The sequence below is a fragment of the Chiloscyllium punctatum genome, chromosome 44 (genome assembly GCF_047496795.1).
Source record: "Chiloscyllium punctatum isolate Juve2018m chromosome 44, sChiPun1.3, whole genome shotgun sequence".
NCBI lineage: Eukaryota > Metazoa > Chordata > Chondrichthyes > Orectolobiformes > Hemiscylliidae > Chiloscyllium > Chiloscyllium punctatum.
In genome coordinates, this window is record NC_092782.1 from 7,848,589 (window position 1) to 7,868,772 (window position 20,184).

At 42.1% G+C, this 20,184-nt stretch overlaps 1 protein-coding gene across 5 annotated transcripts in view; it reads left to right on the plus strand.

Annotated features, from left to right (window-relative positions):
* LOC140466695 (non-muscle caldesmon-like) overlaps positions 1 to 7,792 on the plus strand; it is a 212,816-nt gene extending 205,024 nt beyond the window's left edge. For all 5 annotated transcript variants that reach the window (XR_011955261.1, XM_072562164.1, XM_072562166.1 and 2 more), the window contains one exon: positions 6,354 to 7,792. Coding sequence is in view for 4 of the 5 variants with exons in the window: in XM_072562164.1 (XP_072418265.1) it covers positions 6,354 to 6,382 (29 nt within the window). In the remaining variant the exon portion in view is untranslated. The remainder of the gene's footprint in view (positions 1 to 6,353) is intronic.
* Positions 7,793 to 20,184: the final 12,392 nt, after the last annotated feature.

Sequence of the window (20,184 nt, forward strand, 5' to 3'; positions counted from 1 at the left end):
GGAATGTCAGATCAGCCATAACCCAATTGAATGATGGAGCAGGCTCGAGGGGCAGAACAGCCTGCTCCTATTTCATACGGTAATATGACATAGGTCTTGAAGCATCATGGGAAAGCAAAGTTAATGTGGGTCTGTTTGGGGATGTGTATCGGTTTTCTATCATACCAAAAACATTAAACATATTTGTGTGTACATGTACCTATTAATAATTGAGCCACACTAATTTACTTCTCATTTTTTAGATACTTAAATTTACTCTATTCAGCCTTAAATTTATAAACCTAGTTTGGCACTGTTCCTCCTAAACTGGATAAGAAAGTTAATCACATTATAGTCAATACTTTCAAGATGGGGACTGGTCGGTTTATGGTAGCTCATGGATGGTCCTGAATAACAGCAGCAGAGTGGGTCCAATTCCCATTCTGGCTGAGGTAAACTTTGGACCTGCCTCCTTTTGGAAGGCAATTGCAAAGCATCACTGACAAAAAACATCAAGGAAGTAGCTGAGGATGGAGCATCAGCAGATAATGAACCAAGGAGCTACCTTCAAACAGATATATTGCCAAGATATTTTCTTACTGACGAGATTTCACCTTGGCTGAATGCATATCACTAAATCTACTAGGTCTGTTCGTTTATTAGTTCCTCTACATATTTTACTGGAAGCTATCCTAGATCCATTCAAACAATTCATTAACTTTACCATCTGTATTTATTCCTCTTTTTCCAGACCCCACAAACATTAAATGTTCCTATTGCAACCACATTGTCTTTACTACATGCTTATCCAATCTCCATATTTATGCATGTCCCCACCCCACACTAACCTGAAGAGGTTTCTAGATTAGTTCTCCTCAGAGCTTTTATATTCAAGGATTACTTTTATTTTTTAAAAAAAGTAGGTCATTTAGCCAATCAAGAGTGCTCCAGCATTCATCAGATGGAGCCATAGCCATTTGATTGTGACTATAATTCCATTTTCCTACACCCCGACTTTCAAAATGTTTTCCCGCTTATTGGAATCTTTTAATTGTACTGCTGCAATTTCTTTTCAATATTGCTGCTCCTTTTCCAATGTTTGCACCATCTAAACGTTGAATAGACAGCAACATTTAAGCCAAATTCAACCAAATGTTTGAACATACAGCCAGGAGCTGAAGTGAACTATTTAGTCCCTTGAAACTGCTTCATCATTTAAAGAGCCATGGCTGAACTGTTTGTGTTTTGAATTCCATACTCCCTTCTGTAGTGTAGGGAGTGTAGGGAGGTTAGGAATATGGCATCAATCTCAAAGGAGGTTGCCTGTAAACAGAAGAGTGGCTTGAAGTGTGTATACTTTAATGCCAGAAGTATACGAAATAAGGTAGGTGAACTTGCAGCGTGGGTTGGTACCTGGGACTTCGATGTTGTGGCTATTACGGAGACATGGCTAGATCAGGGACAGGATTGGCTGTTGCAGGTTCCAGGGTTTAAATGTTTTAGTAGGGTCAGAGGTGGGGGTAAAAGAGGAGGGGGGGTGTGGCTTTGCTTGTCAAAGATAGTATTACAGCGGTGGAAAGGAAGATGGACGAAGATTTGCCATCTGAGGTAGTTTGGGTTGAGGTTAGGAATAGGAGAGGTGAGGTCACCCTGTTAGGAGTCTTTTACAGGCCTCCTAATAGTCCTAGAATCGTTGAAGAAAGGATTGCGAAGATGATTCAGGAGAAGAGTGACAGTAATAGGGTGGTTGTTATGGGGGACTTTAACTTTCCTGATATTGATTGGGAGAGCTATAGCTCAAGTTCGTTAGATGGGTCAGTGTTTGTCCAATATGTGCAGGAGAGTTTCCTGACACAATATGTAGATAAGCCAACAAGAGGTGAGGCCATACTGGATTTGGTTCTGGGTAACGAACCAGGCCAGGTATTAGAACTAGAAGTAGGTGAGCACTTTGGGGACAGTGACCACAATTCGGTGATTTTTACTCTAGTGATGGAGAGGGATAAGTGTGTACTACAGGGCAAGAGTTATAGCTGGGGGCAGGGAAATTATGATGCGGTGAGGCATGACTTAGGATGTGTGGATTGGAAAAGTAGATTCCAAGGCAAGAGCGTAATTGATATGTGGAACTTGTTCAAGGAGCAACTATTGAGTGTCCTTGATAAGTACGTACCTATCAGGCAGGGAGGAAAGGGTTGTGTGAGGGAGCCGTGGTTTAATAAGGAATTGGAATCCCTTGTTAAATGGAAGAGGGCAGCCTTTGTAAAGATGAGGCGTGAAGGTTCAATAGGGGCAATTGAGAGTTATAAGGTAGCCCGGAAGGACCTGAAGAGAGAGCTAAGAGCAGCAAGGAGGGGACATGAAAGGTCCTCAGTTGGTAGGATTAGGGAAAACGCTAAGGCTTTCTATAGGTATGTTAGGAATAAAAGAATGACTAGGGTAGGAATAGGTCCAATCAAGGATAGTAATGGGAAGTTGCGTGTGGAGGCTGAAGAGATTGGGGAGGCACTGAATGAATACTTTTCGTCAGTATTCACTCAGGAACAGGACATTGTTGTCGATATGAATACTGAGGCACGAATAAGTAGAATGGATGGCTTTGAGATATGTAGAGAAGAGGTGTTGGAAATTCTGGCAAGGGTGAAAATAGATAAGTCCCCTGGGCCTGATGGCATTTATCCTAGGATTCTCTGGGAAGCAAGGGAGGAGATTGCAGAGCCATTGGCCTTGATTTTTGTGTCCTCTTTGTCTACAGGAGTAGTGCCAGAGGACTGGAGGCTAGCAAACGTGGTTCCCTTGTTCAAGAAGGGGAGTAGGGATAATCCTAGTAACTATAGGCTAGTGAGTCTCACTTCTGTTGTGGGCAAAGTCTTAGAGAGAATTGTAAGGGATAGGATTTATGCACATCTGGATAAGAATAATGTGATCAAGGATAGTCAGCATGGTTTTGTGAAGGGCAGGTCATGCCTCACAAACCTTATTGAATTCTTTGAGAAGGTGACTAAGGAGGTAGATGAGGGGAAAGCGGTAGATGTGGTATATATGGATTTTAGTAAGGCGTTTGATAAGGTCCCCCATGGTAGGCTACTGCAGAAAATACAGAGATATGGCATTGAGGGTGAGTTGGAGGTTTGGATTAGGAATTGGCTGGCTGGAAGAAGACAGAGGGTAGTAGTTGATGGCAAAGGTTCATCTTGGAGTGCCGTCACTAGCGGTGTTCCGCAAGGATCTGTTTTGGGACCATTGCTGTTTGTCATTTTTATAAATGACCTGGAGGAAGGGTTAGAAGGTTGGGTGAGCAAGTTTGCGGATGATACGAAAGTCGGAGGAGTTGTAGACAGTGAGGAAGGATGTGGCAGGTTACAACGGGATATAGAGAAGCTGCAGAGCTGGGCAGAAAGGTGGCAAATGGAGTTCAATGTAGCTAAGTGTGAGGTGATTCACTTTGGTAAGAGTAACAAAAAGATGGGGTACTGGGCTAATGGTCGGATACTTGGTAGTGTGGAAGAGCAGAGGGATCTTGGTGTCCATGTACACAGATCTCTGAAAGTTGCCACCCCAGGTAAATAGTGCAGTGAAGAAGGCATATGGCGTACTGGCTTTTATTGGTAGAGGAATTGAGTTCCGGAGTCCTGAGGTCATGCTGCAGTTGTATAAGACTCTGGTGCGGCCGCATCTGGAATATTGTGTGCAGTTTTGGTCGCCATACTATAGGAAGGGTGTGGAGGCACTGGAACGGGTGCAGAGGAAGTTTACCAGGATGTTGCCTGGTACGGTAGGAAGATCCTATGAGGAAAGGCTGAGGCACTTGGGGTTGTTTTCATTGGAGAAAAGAAGGTTTAGGGGTGACTTGATAGAGGTGTACAAGATGATTAGGGGGTTAGATAGGGTTGACAGTGAGAACCTTTTTCCACGTATGGAGTCAGCTATTACAAGGGGGCATAGCTTTAAATTAAGGGGGGGGTAGATATAGGACAGATGTTAGGGGTAGGTTCTTCACTCAGCGAGTCGTAAGTTCATGGAATGCCCTGCCAGTAGCAGTGGTGGACTCTCCCTCTTTATGGGTATTTAAGCGGGCATTGGATAGGCATATGGAGGATAGTGGGTTAGTGTAGGTTAGGTGGGCTTTGATCGGCGCAACATCAAGGGCCGAAGGGCCTGTACTGCGCTGTATTCTTCTATGTTCTATGTTCTATGTTCTGCCCCCAATAGCCTTTAATTTCCATTGCCAAATTAAAATCTCTTCATAATAAAACAAAGAACTACAAATGCTGACTATCTGAAACAAAAACCTAAATTGCTGGGGAAGCTCAGCAGATCTGGCAGCATTTGTGGCAACATTTTGAGTCCAGCGACCCTTATTTGGAACTTCAGAAGTTGGAGCCAACAAGGGTCACTGGACTTGAAACATTAACTCTGTTTTCTTTCCACAGATATTTCCAGACCTGCTGAGTTTCTCCACAATTTCTGTTTTCTGTTTAAGAAATTTGGATTAACAGTTTGGATAGGATTAAAGAACAACAAAGAATGCAGGATTCTGTGTATTCTTAAACTCAGACACATTCCCCTGGAGGTCAGGAGACACTTTCTGGGAATTCGCAAAAACCGTGAAAGTGCAGTGGCCAAGAGTAAGTAAATGTGTAGCAGTCAGAGACAAACACATGACCCCCCTCCACCCCCAGCATTGGAAATGTTTAATGACCCTACCCCCATTCTAAAGTTCTAAAGTCTCTCAACCCTCTGAGAGAAAAACATTCTGTTCGTCTGCATCCTAAAAGAGTGATCGCTAATTTTAGGACAGTACCCACAATTTCTGGACTGACTCCCAAGAGGAAGCATGCTCTTTACATGAAGTCAAGACTGTACAGGATCAAGAACCTTTGGTGATGTGGATAGATTGAAAAAGTTGGACCTCTTCTCCTTAGAGAGAAGAAGGCAGAGGGAAGATTTGATAGAGGTTTTCAAAATCGTGAGCAGATCGAATAGAGTAAATAGGGAGGAGCTTGTTAAAGAAACAAGAACACAAGATCATAGATTTAAAGAGATGTGCAAAGGAAGCAAAGGTGATATGAGAGAATTCCTTTTTCACACAGGAAGTAGTTACGGTATGGAATGCACTGCCTTGAAATGTGGAGGTAGTTTCAACTGAGACATTCAAGAGAGGCACTGGATAGTTATTTGGTTAGAAGTAATGTGCAAGGGTATGGGGACAAAGCAGGACATTTCTGTGTATTCTCAAATTCAGAAACAGTCTCCTGCAGGTCAGCAGAGACTTTCCAGGGATTCACAAAAACTGTGAAAATGCTGTGGCCAGGGGTAAGTAAACATGTAGAAGTCAGAGCCAAGCTCATGATTTCTCTCCTGCTCCAATGTAGGCATGATGGGCCAACGGCCTCTGTGGTGGTTTCACCAGTGTCCTGTGTTACTGAAGCATAATGTCCTTTCTTTAATGCTCAGTTCCTCTCACAATAGAGGATAGCATTCTATTGGTCTTCTTAAAAACTTGTTGTACCTTCATGCTACATTTTTGTGATTCATACTATAGAACACCGAAAACAATCTGTAGCTCAAAATTCTGCAATTGTTCTCCATTCAATTAATACTCTGCTTTTAATTCATCCTGCAAAGTGAACAACTTCACATTTTCCCTACATTCTCCTTAAATGTTCTTCTCAACATACTTTTCTACTTGTCTTTGTGTCATCTGCAAATGTAGCCACAAAGCCTTCACTCCCTTTCCCCAGTTTAGAACCATATCTAGACCATTCTTCCCTTAAAGCAGAACTTGTGCTTCTAGCATCCTTGCTTTATTTCTTATACAGTGTGCATTATCTCCAGATGCTGATCAGTCAATATTGCCTTGACTTAAGATTCATATTGAACAACCCCCAATTTTAGGCCTTCAATTCCAGTATCCATATGTCCCTTTATATCTATGTGTCCATCATACTACCATTACGGAGCTGGCCTGTGTGTGTGTTGGAACTTGGTTTCCAGGTTGAATTGATCTTCTTTTTAAATTGGCCGAATTTCTGTGTCTCCCATGATAATTATATGAATGGGGTGGAGGTTGTGACAGGGTGCTTCAATTATGCTCCGTTTTTCAACAGAATGGATTTGCCCAGCCTTATGCAACAATGATTTTGACTCATACTTAATGATGTTCATGTTTTTACCATTATGATATTTCTCATATTCTTCACACATTCCATGAATAATATGCCAATTTAAAATGACACTACTTAAATGGGGGGCAAATTTTGTTCTAAATCATGTGCACTGTAATTTTCTGTACAAATCAGAGTTGTAATGTTATTTTGTTTGTTCAATGTCTCTGCACAAATACATTTGATTTTTCTTGTTTTCTTCACCAGGGATGGCACATGATGAAAATGAACCCTAAAGAAATCTTCACAGAATTCTGTCCAAGTGTTCCTGAGATGCCGAGATGAGCTTTTTTTAAATATTTATATAATATTTTATTAAGGATTTGGTTCACATTATCCCAGTAAAAGCCATGTGTATTAGCACTGTATTACAAATCCACACATTAGCAATTGATCTTCACAGATCTACCACCTTTGTCCAAGTCATTGAGACCCTTATTCTAAAAGAGAAATGTGCTGTGAAATTTGAAGATTTAGAATATTGATACAACGTCCACTTTAGAATAAAATTAAATCTATGATATGGAACATTTTGATCATGAATTCATGGATAAATTAAATAATTAAAACCAGTGAGATTTTGAATTAGACTTTCTGCTCACTTTAAAGTGTTCTGCCTGATGTCATGTTTTTTACATTTTTGTTAAGTATGTTAAAATGGGTTTAAGATTTGATTTGTCATATTGGTACTGATTATTGATTGTTTCATTTTGTTCTCAACGGAGAAAAATGAAGCAATAGTGGTTTATCACAGATAACATTCACATCTTCTAGCTTTGTAGTTTAATTAAAGATAGAATGCTCTTAACTAGCTTGAAATGCTAGATCATTTATTCAGTAATAAACCAGAAAGCAACCTACAACACAGTTTTTAAAGAAAAAAAGTGACACTTTTCACAAAAGTTATTTCCAACATAACTGGCCTTAGATGTTCAAAGTGAGTACTCAACAGACAATAAAATATACTGAATCTGCCTCAAAATTATATTAAAAAAACTCGATATATTTTAAGGAGTGAGCGAATGAGTGTATGTGTTGATGTGTGTGTCTGTGATGAAATAGGACAATGAATAGATGTGGTATTAGGAGATTAAAAAGGGGTTATGAGTTCTCTGAAACACTGAACTTCCATTATGCATGTCACAGGAGTTGTACCACATACCTTTTGATGTATCACACTTTTATTCATATCTTAACCTGCATACATGGCGAATACACAAGAATTCAAAGTCCTGATTTTTGAAGGAAATTGGAAGTCTTAATCGATGTTTCTTCAACACTGTTTAATTTTGAGTCTGAATAGGAAAAGAGGCTTTTTATCACTTCTTGTGTATGTTAGTCATCTCTGCATAAAGTTAAATAAAGGTGGAGAAATCAACCCAAAGATGTGCTACAACAGCTTTGCTACAAAACATTAACCATTTTGTACTTTTTTTTTGGTTTACATATAACATGAAATGCAAATGCACTCAGTTATTGTCTGGAAGTAAAACTATGCAACTTTTATTTTAAATTGCCTGCTTTCTGCCATTTTGTGAACACCACAAATAGTTAAAGAGTTTTAGGCAACTGCATTTTCCATTACAATGTTTAAAACAATGTATTATGAACATGGCAATTCACAATAAACAGATTATTTCTATAAACTGGCTGTGTTTGTTTTATTGAAAACTGGTAAATGTTAACCGAATTATAAACAGTTTCAAGATCTTTCGGATTGGATATTTGATGGGGTTCAGAATAAACTATTGAGTGCCACTCTAGAATGAGGAACCAGTTGCTGATCAAAAAACTGGTGTTCATTCAGGGTCCACCTGCTGTTGTGATGTCTGGGAAAAAAATGAGAGTTTATCTCACCTGGCGTCCAGCTTGTACTGGTCAGCTTTCCCTTTATAGGGATATTGAGGTATCACCAGGGATAACTATGAACTTGGAAAGGATCCCAGAATGCCTAGTTTCAAAAAGCATCTGTGTGCTCAGATTAGCAGATCTCTTTGCAGGTGCTTTGTGATGGTCATGCATCACAGAGTGGGAAAATTCACCCTCTCATTAGCTTGGGAAAAGTCTACAGCCGGATTAATTTAGTATTATTCAGGGGAGGGCAGGTGAGACCATTGTATTATCTCTGGTGAGTGAGCTTTACAATAACTGACTGGGCTCTGGGAGGATTGAGGTGATTGTGAATTAGGCAATTAAATTTGTATCTTAAACAAGTGAATGTTGGGGCTATAATAGAATATGTACAAGCATGATGTTGCCAGGCTGAGAGGGTTTGAGCTATAGGGAGATGCTGAAAATGCTGGGGATATTTTCTCTGGGGTTGGAAGCTGAGGGATGACCTTATGGAGGTTTAGAAAATTATGAGGGCTATGGATAGGGTGAATTACCAAAGTCTTTTTTTCCCAGGGTAAGGGATCCAAAACTAGAGAGCATAGGGTAAGAGGGGAAAGATAGGACCCAAGGGACAACTTTTTCACACAGGGTGGTTCGTGTATGGAATGAGCTGCCAGAGGAAAAGTAGAGGCTGGTACAACAACAACATTTAAAAGGCATCTGGAAGAGTCCATGAATAGGAAGGGTTTAGAGGGATTTGGGCCAAATGCAGGCAAATGGGACAAGATTGATTAAGGATATCTGTTTGGCATGGATGAATTGGACCAGAGGACCTGTTTTCATGCTGTACATCTCTATGACTCTTGGTGCTCTTTTAGTTGTAATCCTCCAATTTTTAGAGATGGGTGACTGTGAGTATGTCCAACTAGATTTTTGTAGATTGCTTTGGATGGCATTTTCCTTCATATTTCTCCCTCACTCCCTATACATACTTTTGGTGCGCCCAACCACTGCTTTGGCCTTTTTAAGTGATACTTGAGTTCCCTTTTGCTGGTCAGCGAGATAGCACTAATATTTTTAGTAGTGGAGCAGCTGACACTCCATCATGATTCATCCATTTTAATAAAACATAAGGTTCTTGTGTTGTTCAAGTTAGCCTTGGGCATGGCAAATTTCCACACGCTTTGGTGCAATGGAAACTTGCAGAAACAATAAAAAAGAGTGTATTCAGGTCTAGCAGACACTGTGTAGGATGCGTGTAACACACAAATCAATTCTAATCTCTTGTTTTAGCATCTGCTGTCTCATTTCTTACTACAAAAATGAAAATCATGCAAATGTCTGTCCATTTAATCAGCTAATACAAAAGGCTTGTCTGCTAATTGTCATCAGTGGCAATGATTGCAGTTCTTCTATATGTTTGTCCTGGGAAATAGCTGAGTGTCATCTGTGGGTAAAAGTATAAAGCTGACATGCTGTATATCTGACTGATAGAAAACTTCCATAGCACCATCTGACAGCAAAATGGTTTATTAGAAAGCCTTTTCATTCAGAGGGTGTTGGGAATCTGGAACTCTGTTTGTAACGAAGGTAGAGGCAGAAGCCCTCATAACATTGAATAAGTATTTCAATACACACTTGCAATGCCAAGGTAGACAAGGCTATAGGGCAAGTGCTGGATCGTGGGATTAGAATAGTTCAGAGAAACCCTACAGCATGAAAGCAGGTGTTTCTGCTCACCAAGTCCACACCAACCCTCTGAAGCGCATCGGATCCATACCCATGCTATCCTGTAACCCTGCTTTTCCCATGGCTAACCCACCTAGGCTGTGCATCCCTGAACACTATGGGCAATTTAGCATGGCCAATCCACCTAAGCTGCACATCTTTGGACTGTGGGAGAAAACAGAAGCACCCGGAGGAAATCCAATGGGAGAATGTGCAAATTCCACACAGACAGTCACCTGAGGGTGGAATCAAACCTGGGTCGCTGGCGCTGTGAGCTGGCAGAGTTAGCCACTGTGCCACCCTGGTTAAGTGTCTGTTTTTGACTGGTGCTGAATTATTGGGCGGATTGGCCTTTTTTCTGTGCTGTTGACTTCTATGATTCTATGATGGAACTAAAGTAACATCCGCATGAGAGTTGAGGCTCTCATATCCACACTTTCTATCACTACAACATCTTACATAAGATTCACAGAACTGCAACCAGTCATTCAACTCAACAAATTCAAGCTCTATCCAAACCTTCTCCCTTCTTTCCACATCTATATTTTCTTTATTCTTGCTGCTACCTGATCCAAACTCGCATTAAGAGCTTTGAAATCATGATTATCAAGTATATATTTAATGTGCCTTCTTACTTGAAGTCCGGTCAAAACGACAAAATTTTCCATAATAGTAAAACTGAATTGAAAGGCTACAAATTGATGTTTTAATTTAATGATTAATAAAAGTGACTGTTAAAAAATGTGCCACACAGCAGAGCAAAAGGGAGGTGTTATTGGTCATGACACTAGAGTTGAAAGCTTCAAACCAGGCTAGCCATCTGGGAAGGTGGGTTTAAACCCCCACCCTGCTGGGTTGGTAGGATTTAAAAACAATGCCTACCCTAAATGGCTCACTAAAGAAATCTTCTTTTGCCTTTTTGGTTAAGAAGCAGAGTTAGAGAGAGGAGTATATTTGAATTGTAAGGGGATCAAAGGTTCCAGGGAGAATGGGGTTGAGAAAATGTCAGCAATGATCAAACGGCAGAGAAGACTTGATGGGCTGAATGGCCTAAATATGCTCCTATATCTTATGTCAATTATGGAGGGAAGAAGAGTAGCTGTGTGTCTCCCTCAGTCTTGCTCACTCGCTCCCTCAGGTAGGTAGCCTCCCTCAGGCACTTGCTCACTCACCCCTTACTCCGAACCATCCACTCACTGCCTCAACCAGTCAATGAGTCAACCATGCAGACAGCCACTCACTCACTCTCCCACCCAGTCACTCATTCATGACTCCAGCTGTTCACTAACTCAATCCCCTAGTCACTCACTCACTCATTGTCCCAGGCCAAAAATCACACAACACCAGGTTATAGTCCAACAGGTTTATTTGGAAGCACTAGCTTTTGGAGTGCTGCTCCTTCATCAGGACAACCACCTGAAGGAGCATCACTCTGAAAGCTAGTGCTTCCAAATAAACTAGTTGGGCTATAACCTGGTGTTGTGTGATTTTTAACTTGGGATACCCCAGTCCAACACCAGCATCTCCAAATCATGACTCATTGTCCCAGCCACCGAGACACTCAATCACTCATTCACTACCCCAGCTGCTCACTAAATGAATTTTCTCAGAAGCCCTTATTCACTGAACAACAACCGCTTTTCTTCTATCCCTCCCCTGTCATTCTTAGACTCAGGAGGTACTAACAATTTTGTGTCTCCAGATGATATTACAGAGTTACCGATTAGATTAGATTACAGTGTGGAAACAGGCCCTTCGGCCCAACAAGTCCACACCGCCCCGCCGAAGCGCAACCCACCCATACCCCTACATTTACCCCTTACCTAACACTATGGGCAATTTAGTGTGGCCAATTCACCTAACCTGCACATCTTTGGACTGTGGGAGGAAACCGGAGCACCCGGAGGAAACCCATGCAGACACGGGGAGAACGTGCAAACTCCACACAGTCAGTCGACTGAGGCGGGAATTGAACCCGTGTCTCTGGCACTGTGCTAACCACTGTGCCACCGTGCCGCCCACCTTAGAATGCTTTCAATACATCACCCTCTCACTTGAAGCTCCAGTAAGCTTCCTCTGAGCCAATTCTCAGTGCAGGTTAATGCTGCTGCTGAATCTTAATAATATAATAAATTAAGACCAATATGCCCTTCCACCTCGCCTTTGACCAGAGGCACTCCTAGCCTCTGCATTTCACGCGCTTGGATAAGTCGACAAAGTCTTTTCCCTGTTGTTGCCTTATATTCACACTCTTCATATTCACACACATTATCCTTTGAAAGTGACTTGTATTGTGTTGCTCTCAGTTGTTGGTTTGGGTCTGGGAGTCCAGGGCAATGTGAATAATCCCATTTAATAGCTGTTTGGGACGGCATGGACAAAATACACTTAACAGGACTTTTGAATATTTTAGAGGTAAAAACAATGACTGCAGATGCTGAAAACCAAATACTGGATTAGTGGTGCTGGAAGAGCACAGCAGTTCAGGCAGCATCCAACGAGCAGCGAAATCGACGTTTCGGGCAAAAGCCCTTCATCAGGAATAAAGGCAGTGAGCCTGAAGCATGGAGAGATAAGCTAGAGGAGGGTGGGGGTGGGGAGAGAGTAGCATAGAGTACAATGGGTGAGTGGGGGAGGGGATGAAGGTGATAGGTCAGGGAGGGGAGGGTGGAGTGGATAGATGGAAAAGAAGATAGGCAGGTAGGACAAGTCAAGGAGACAGTAACTGAGCTGGAAGTTTGAAACTAGGATGAGGTGGGGGAAGGGGAAATGAGGAAGCTGTTGAAGTCCACATTGATGCCCTGGGGTTGAAGTGTTCCGAGGCGGAAGATGAGGTGTTCTTCCTCCAGGCGTCTGGTGGTGAGGGAGCGGCGGTGAAGGAGGCCCAGGACCTCCATGTCCTCGGCAGAGTGGGAGGGGGAGTTGAAATGTTGGGCCACGAGGTGGTTTGGTTGATTGGTGCGGGTGTATCGGAGATGTTCCCTAAAGCACTCTGCTAGGAGGCGCCCAGTCTCCCCAATGTAGAGGAGACCACATCAGGAGCAACGGATACAATAAATGATATTGGTGGATGTGCAGGTGAAACTTTGATGGATGTGGAAGGCTCCTTTAGGGCCTTGGATAGAGGTGAGAGAGGAGGTGTGGGCACAGGTTTTACAGTTCCTGCAGTGGCAGGGGGAAGTGCCAGAATGGGAGGGTGGGTCCTAGGGGGGTGTGGACCTGACCAGGTAGTCATGGAGGGAATGGTCTTTGCGGAAGGCGGAAAGGGGTGGGGAGGGAAATATATCCCTGGTGGTGGTGTCTTTTTGGAGGTGGCGGAAATGTCGGTGGATGATTTGGTTGATGCGAAGGCTTGTAGGGTGGAAGGTGAGCACTAGGGGCGTTCTGTCCTTGTTACGGTTGGAGGGGTGGGGTCTGAGGGCGGAGGTGCGGGATGTGGACGAGATGTGTTGGAGGGCATCTTTAACCACGTGGGAAGGGAAATACTGGTGTGTCCTATGGTGGAACTGGTCCTCCTGGGAGCAGATACGGCGGAGGCGGAGAAATTGGGAATACGGGATGGCATTTTTGCAAGAGATAGGGTGGGAAGAGGTGTAATCTGGTGCTCACCTTCCACCCTACAAACCTTCGCATCAACCAAATCATCCACCGACATTTCCGCCACCTCCAAAAAGACCCCACCACCATGGATATATTTCCCTCCCCACCCCTTTCCACCTTCCGCAAAGACCATTCCCTCCGTGACTACCTGGTCAGGTCCACACCCCCCTACGACCCACCCTCCCATTCTGGCACTTGCCCCTGCCACCGCAGTAACTGTAAAACCTGTGCCCACACCTCCTCCCTCACCTCTATCCAAGGCCCTAAAGGAGCCTTCCACATCCATCAAAGTTTCACCTGCACATCCACCAATATCATTTATTGTATCCGTTGCTCCCGATGTGGTCTCCTCTACATTGGGGAGACTGGGCGCCTCCTAGCAGAGCGCTTTAGGGAACATCTCCAAGACACCCGCACCAATCAACCAAACCGCCCCGTGGCCCAACATTTCAACTCCCCCTCCCACTCTGCCGAGGACATGGAGGTCCTGGGCCTCCTTCACCGCCACTCCCTCACCACCAGACGCCTGGAGGAAGAACGCCTCATCTTCCGCCTCGGAACACTTCAACCCCAGGGCATCAATGTGGACTTCAACAGCTTCCTCATTTCCCCTTCCCCCACCTCATCCTAGTTTCAAACTTCCAGCTCAGTTACTGTCTCCTTGACTTGTCCGACCTACCTATCTTCTTTTCCACCTATCCACTCCACCCTCTCCTCCTTGACCTATCACCTTCATCTCCTCCCCCACTCACCCATTGTACTCTATGCTACTCTCTCCCCACCCCCACCCTCCTCTAGCTTATCCCTCCATGCTTCAGGCTCACTGCCTTTATTCCTGATGAAGGGCTTTTGCCCGAAACGTCGATTTCGCTGCTCGTTGGATGCTGCCTGAACTGCTGTGCTCTTCCAGCACCACTAATCCAGTGTTTTGAATATTTTAGTTGACTTGCTTGTGGTGAAATTCATGTTCAAAGTTGGGCCCAACATCAATTCAATCTGTCGGAACAAATTACTGCAGATGCTGGAATCTGCACTGGAAACCAAAAGTGCTGGTGATCATAATGGGTCAGGCAGCATCTATGGAGAGAAAGCAAGCTAATGTTAGATAAAGAGTCATTTAGATTTGAAATGTTAGCTTGCTCTCTCTCCACGGATGCTGTCTGACCAACTGTGACCTCCAGCATTTGTTGCTTTCATTAGTTCAATCTGTGCAGGCTGCCAATAGTCTCCCAATCGCTCGCTGCATGGGAAGATGGTCAGACTCATCGAGCTCCAGTGTTTGCTAATGTTGCTTTATGAAGGCACACACTCCATTACCCCTGCCACCGTAGCCTATTATCATTCCCAAAACACCATACTCCCCATGGCAGCCTGACTCTCACTCTAACCTCCATTGCCTCGACCTGTTACCACCATCACAACTCGAAACACGGGAGAGAAATGACCTTTTATTCAAGGAATGGCTACTTTCAAAATCTTGCAGTTACATTCAACCTGGATTTTGAAGAAAGATTTCACAAGACATGGAGGACCCCTTGAGTGCCTGTTGGACAAGCCTGATCTATAATGTTCACTTCAACCATACCCACTGCTAGCAAGTTCACCATTTTTACTGTTATCTGCTAAGCTTATACTGAATTCTCTATTAGATTTCTTGGTGATTATCTTATGAAAACCAACTCTAGGTTTTGCTGTCCACATTCTTCCCCCACCCCCTGTTAAATCGAAGTTTTCTCTCTGTATCCACTCTGTCAAAAACTTATATAACTTTAAAAACCTTTATAATGTCATTAGCCAACCTTGTCTTTTGAACAAGTAAAAGACTCAGCCCGTTGTATTATGTCTTTCTAGTTTCATTCATAGTTTCAGCACTGTAACCTAAGGGTGTAAAAGTATCAGACTCCATCTCAACACAGTTCATTTGAAGCATGACATGTTGATGTTAATGTGCTATTATTTGTAACTGAGTAGCTTAATAACAGGCCAGACTCAGATATGCCTGTGAATGTAATATTAATATGTATATCAATGAACTGTTATAAATGCTTTTGGTGTTCTTTTGGATTTCTATGAAAACATTATGAGCAAGGTGCACAATGGGGACTCAGTGGATGTCGTGTACCTTGATTTCCAAACGGCCTTTGTCAAGGTGCCACATAAGAGGCTGCTGCACAAGGTAAGGATGCATGGCGTTAGGGGTAAAGTATTAACGTGGATAGAGTTGACTAACAGGAAGCAAAGAGTGGAGATAAATGAGTGCTATTCTGGTTGGCAATCAGTGACTAGTGGTGTGTCTCGGGGGATCAGTGTTGGGACTGCAGTTATTTACAATTTATACAGATGATTTGGAGTTGGGGACCACGTACAGTGTGTCAAAGTTTGCAGATGACACGAAGATGAGTGGCAGAGCAAAGTGTGCAGAGAACTGTACAACTTTGCAGAGGAACATAGATACTTTGAGTGAGTGGGCAAAGGTCTGGCAGATGGAATACAATGTTAATAAATGTGAAGTCATCCATTTTGGTAGGAGTAACAGTAAAAAAGATTATTACTTGAATGGTAAAAAAATATTGCAGCATGCTGCTATGCAGATGGACCTCTGTGTCCTTGTGCATGAATCACAGAAGGTTGGTCTGCAGGTACAACAAGTAATTAAGAAGGCAAATGGAATTTTGTAACCAAAAGAGAAAATGCTGGAAAATCTCAGCAGGTCTGGCAGCATCTGTAAGGAGAGAAAAGAGCTGACGTTTCGAGTCTAACTGACCCTTGGTCAAATGGAATTTTGTCCTTCATGCTAAAGGGATTAAGTTTAAAAGCAGGGAGTTTATGTTGCAGCTGAACAGGGTGCTGGTGAGGCCACACCTGGAAAACTGCGTGCAGTTTTGGTCTCCTTACTTGAGAAAGGATGTACTGGCACTGGAGGGGGTGCAGAGGAGGTTCACTAAGTTGGTTCCTGAGTTGAGGGGGTTGGCTTATGAGGAGATACTGAGTAAACTGCAATTATATTCATTGGAATTTAGAAGAATGAGGGGGAATCTTATTGAAACATATAAAATTATAAAGGGAATAGACAAGAAAGGAGTAGAAAGGATGATTCCACCGGCAGGTGAAGCTAGGACAAGAGGCCATAGCCTTAAAATTAAGGGGAGCTGATTTAGGACTGAGTTGAGAAGGAACTTCTTCATCCAGAGGGTTGTAAATCTTTGGAGTTCTTTGCCCAGTGAAGTAGTTGATGCTACTTCAGTAAACATTTTTAAACCTAAGGTAGGTTTTCTTTGAACAATAAAGAAATTAAGATATATGTTGAGAGTGGGGGTGAGTGGATCTGAGTCCAAGAAAAGATCAGCCATGATCTTACTGAGCAGTGAAGCAGGCTCGAAGGACCGTGTGGCCTACTCCTGCTCCTAGTGCTTATGTTCTTATGTCTGTTAGATCCTTCAATACCAAATTACCTGTAACAAGTTCTTATGTTACTCGGGATAAAACAAATATTCCTGCATCAGGTACAACACCCTATAGGAAGCAAAACACACATCACAGCCTATTAAACCTACTCTCATACTCAATTTCTGGAAATCATGTTCAAATCTATTTACTGGTATTTGTAAGGTAGTCATTGGTGGCATATCTGCTTAGTCATTTCATTCCACGACTTGAGTACTTGCACGTTTATGCTTATAAACGTATAATCCCAATCTTTGCCCTAACCACAAAATTATTACCTTTTCAGATAGATGTCATCAAACTGCAAATAGTACCAGCAGTTTATGATGTACATCTAACACAATCACCATGGGCTGAATGGCTTCTTTCTGTGTTGTATGATTCAATGTGGCAATGCATTCTATTCCAGTACATAAACATCAAAAGGAACGGGTAAACATCTGGTGATGAGATTTGTAAATGTTGTCATTATGTTAAAATAGGATCCACGTCACCTGTCTCAACAAACCAATCCAATAGTTAAGCAGAATTGTCATTAATAGCTATTCACCTTCCTAGCTGGATTGTTGTCCACTCCTTTGCCTGTCCAACTGTTCTTCTCTCTCTTTGGGATCTATTTACACTTTACCCCCTTCCCCCACCCTATCTTCTGCATATAAACTGACATTTTCCTAGCTACCATCAGTTCTGAGGAAGGGCACTCAATCCAAAGTATTAACTGTGAATTCTGTCCACAGATGTTGCCAAAACCTGCTGAGCTTTTCCAGCAATTTTTGTTTTTGTTCCTGATTTACAGAAGATGCAGTTCTTTCAATTTTTATCCAATAATACAGCATATTAGAACATTGGTTGGCGGAAATCAAGAATGAAGGAACACAATCATTGTAAGCCATAGGATAGAGTATTTAGGAACCAGAGGGGTAGTAGAAATGTGGAACTCTCTTCCTCAAAGGGTATGGATACTGGAACAATTGGAGTGTTCACGCCTGAGATAGAAAGGTTTTAATTAGTTTTAGGAATGCTTATATCTTTATGGACCATGAGAAACTGGAAAAAGGAATTGTTTGAACATTTCTGGGTTGAAGAGGATTTGTCATGTGATTTCTTATAAATGAAAAGTCAAAAAGTCAAATATTTGGAGTTTACTGGAATAGCCAGTAGTTTTAGGAGATAGAGTCCAATAAAGGTGCTTAAGAGAGATAAAAGATGGCTTTTCTGATCTTTGATTGTTGGACAAACAGACTTGAAAAACACTTAGGAACTGTGCTGTTTATTCCCTAGCATTAGCTTTTGGGATCAATTTGCTCGATGTGTTTTCACAGTCCTGGATATTGCAGTTGCTGAGGAAGCTTGGAGCAGAATGTGTACTTTCTCCCAGTCAATCAGAGACAAACCTGAAAGCAAAACCAGCTAAAGCCTCTTTCTCTCTCTCTGTGTCTCATTGGAGTAGTTGTGAAACATGATAAAGTTTAAATATGAGGGCCCCTAACTATCTGAATGTAAGATCTGATATGAAGATGTTTCGTCAGTCTAGGATTGTCAGAAATCAAACCTCAGCCCAACAACAAATTGAAGGAACTGTAAGAAGTCAACCCATTCTATTTTCTGAATTTTCACCCTTGACTCATAAGAATGCTCCTATTATGTCTATTTTTTTCAAGTACAAATATCTTTATAGAGCACAGTGGTCTTGTCCTGTCAGTATATGACTGAGTGCATTTGGGATTAAGGGGACATAATTTAATTCTGAAGATTGGGTTGGTTGTTGACCAGTTTTGCCACTTATTTTATGTTTGTTATGAATATGTTTGTTTCTAGTAAACAGGTCATTTTTTAGGAGAAAGTGAGGACTGCAGATGCTGGAGATCAGAGCTGAAAAATGTGTTGCTGGAAAAGCGCAGCAGGTCAGGCAGCATCCAAGGAGCAGGAGAATCAACGTTTCAGGCATAAGCCCTTCAGGTCATTTTTTAGTCCATTGAAGAAACCTGGTGAAAGACGTTTTGTTCTAGATAACTAAAAAGAAACAAATTGATAAGTTGGCAATTAAATAAAGCATTTATATTTTTGGTTTAACTTGTGGAGTCATGGGGCTTGATTACTTTTCGGAGTTGTAACATTAGGTAAGGGCAGCATGGAATGTGAAACATGGTAGGAAAATGAACTTGAGCCATAGATGAGCCTCATAGAATTCTTGAACAGGGCTGAGTAGCCTACTCCCATTCCTCATGGTTATGTGCCCTGCCTCAGAACAATGAAGGAGTCAAGAGCCACACTCTGCTGGACTCCATCAATAAATTTAACATAATTTTCATTACGATTCAGAATAAGTTACAAAGTGAATACATGAACAATATATTCGCTATTCTTAGTTATTGTGAAATTCTTGTGTACTTTCAACAAAATAGTCAATTTAAGTTGAGAATATCTTCTCAATTCACTTGTAAGAAAATCAATATCATTTTTAGTTGAATTATACGGTTAACCTGTTCAATTAAAGAAGCACAGAATGCCTACAGCAGAGAAGGAGGGCATTGAACTGTCCTGGCAAAGGTAAATCAGGGAGCCCCTCTGCCCAGCACTTCCTGGTATCTATTCCAATTTGTTATCTTCACTTTCTTACTTAATTCCCATTTGAAAGCTATGATTAAATTAACTTGCCCCACATCCCAGGTGCTGCATTCCAGATCTGAACCACTCACTGTCAAAAGATTCAAATTTTGCAATGCAAATTTCTCCATCAACATATGTTTTAGCTTCTACCTCAATGCCAGGTATATATCTATGAACTCCAGTCTATTTCTCTCTCTTAAAAAATTGAAAAAGCATAGAACCCATACAGTGCAGATAGAAGCAATTTAGGTCCATCAAATCTGTACCATTCCTCTAAAGAGCATTCCACCCCATATGGGGTTTTAACCCATGGCCAAATCACCTCCCCTGCATATCTTTGGAGTGTGGGAGAAAATCCACACAGACACAAGGAGAATGTACAAACTCCATACAGAACGCCACCCAAGGCCAGAATTGAACCTGGGTCCTTGACACTGTGAGGTAGCAGTGCTAACCACTGAGCCACCACGTTGCCCATAGAACAGGGTATTTTAATTTTTAATTTAGTTTCTATAATACCTCTCCATCATTGTGATTAGCTATTTACTCTACTTAGTGACATCATTGTTGCTGGATGTCAAGTGATAACCTGACTTGGTGCCAGATTCAAACTGGCATTGGGAAATCAATGCCAAAGGGGCATTTTTGTGGGCAGGTTTCATCCAGGTCACCAGTGAATGTTGTAAAATCAGGGCCAACATGTCAAGAGTATTTAAATTATTGACAGTTTCCCATTTTACACTTGTGCATTTATTGTGATCTATTTGTAGAGTGGATCTGTGTGTGACAACGTAAATTTGATGATCTCTACTTGTTTTCATAT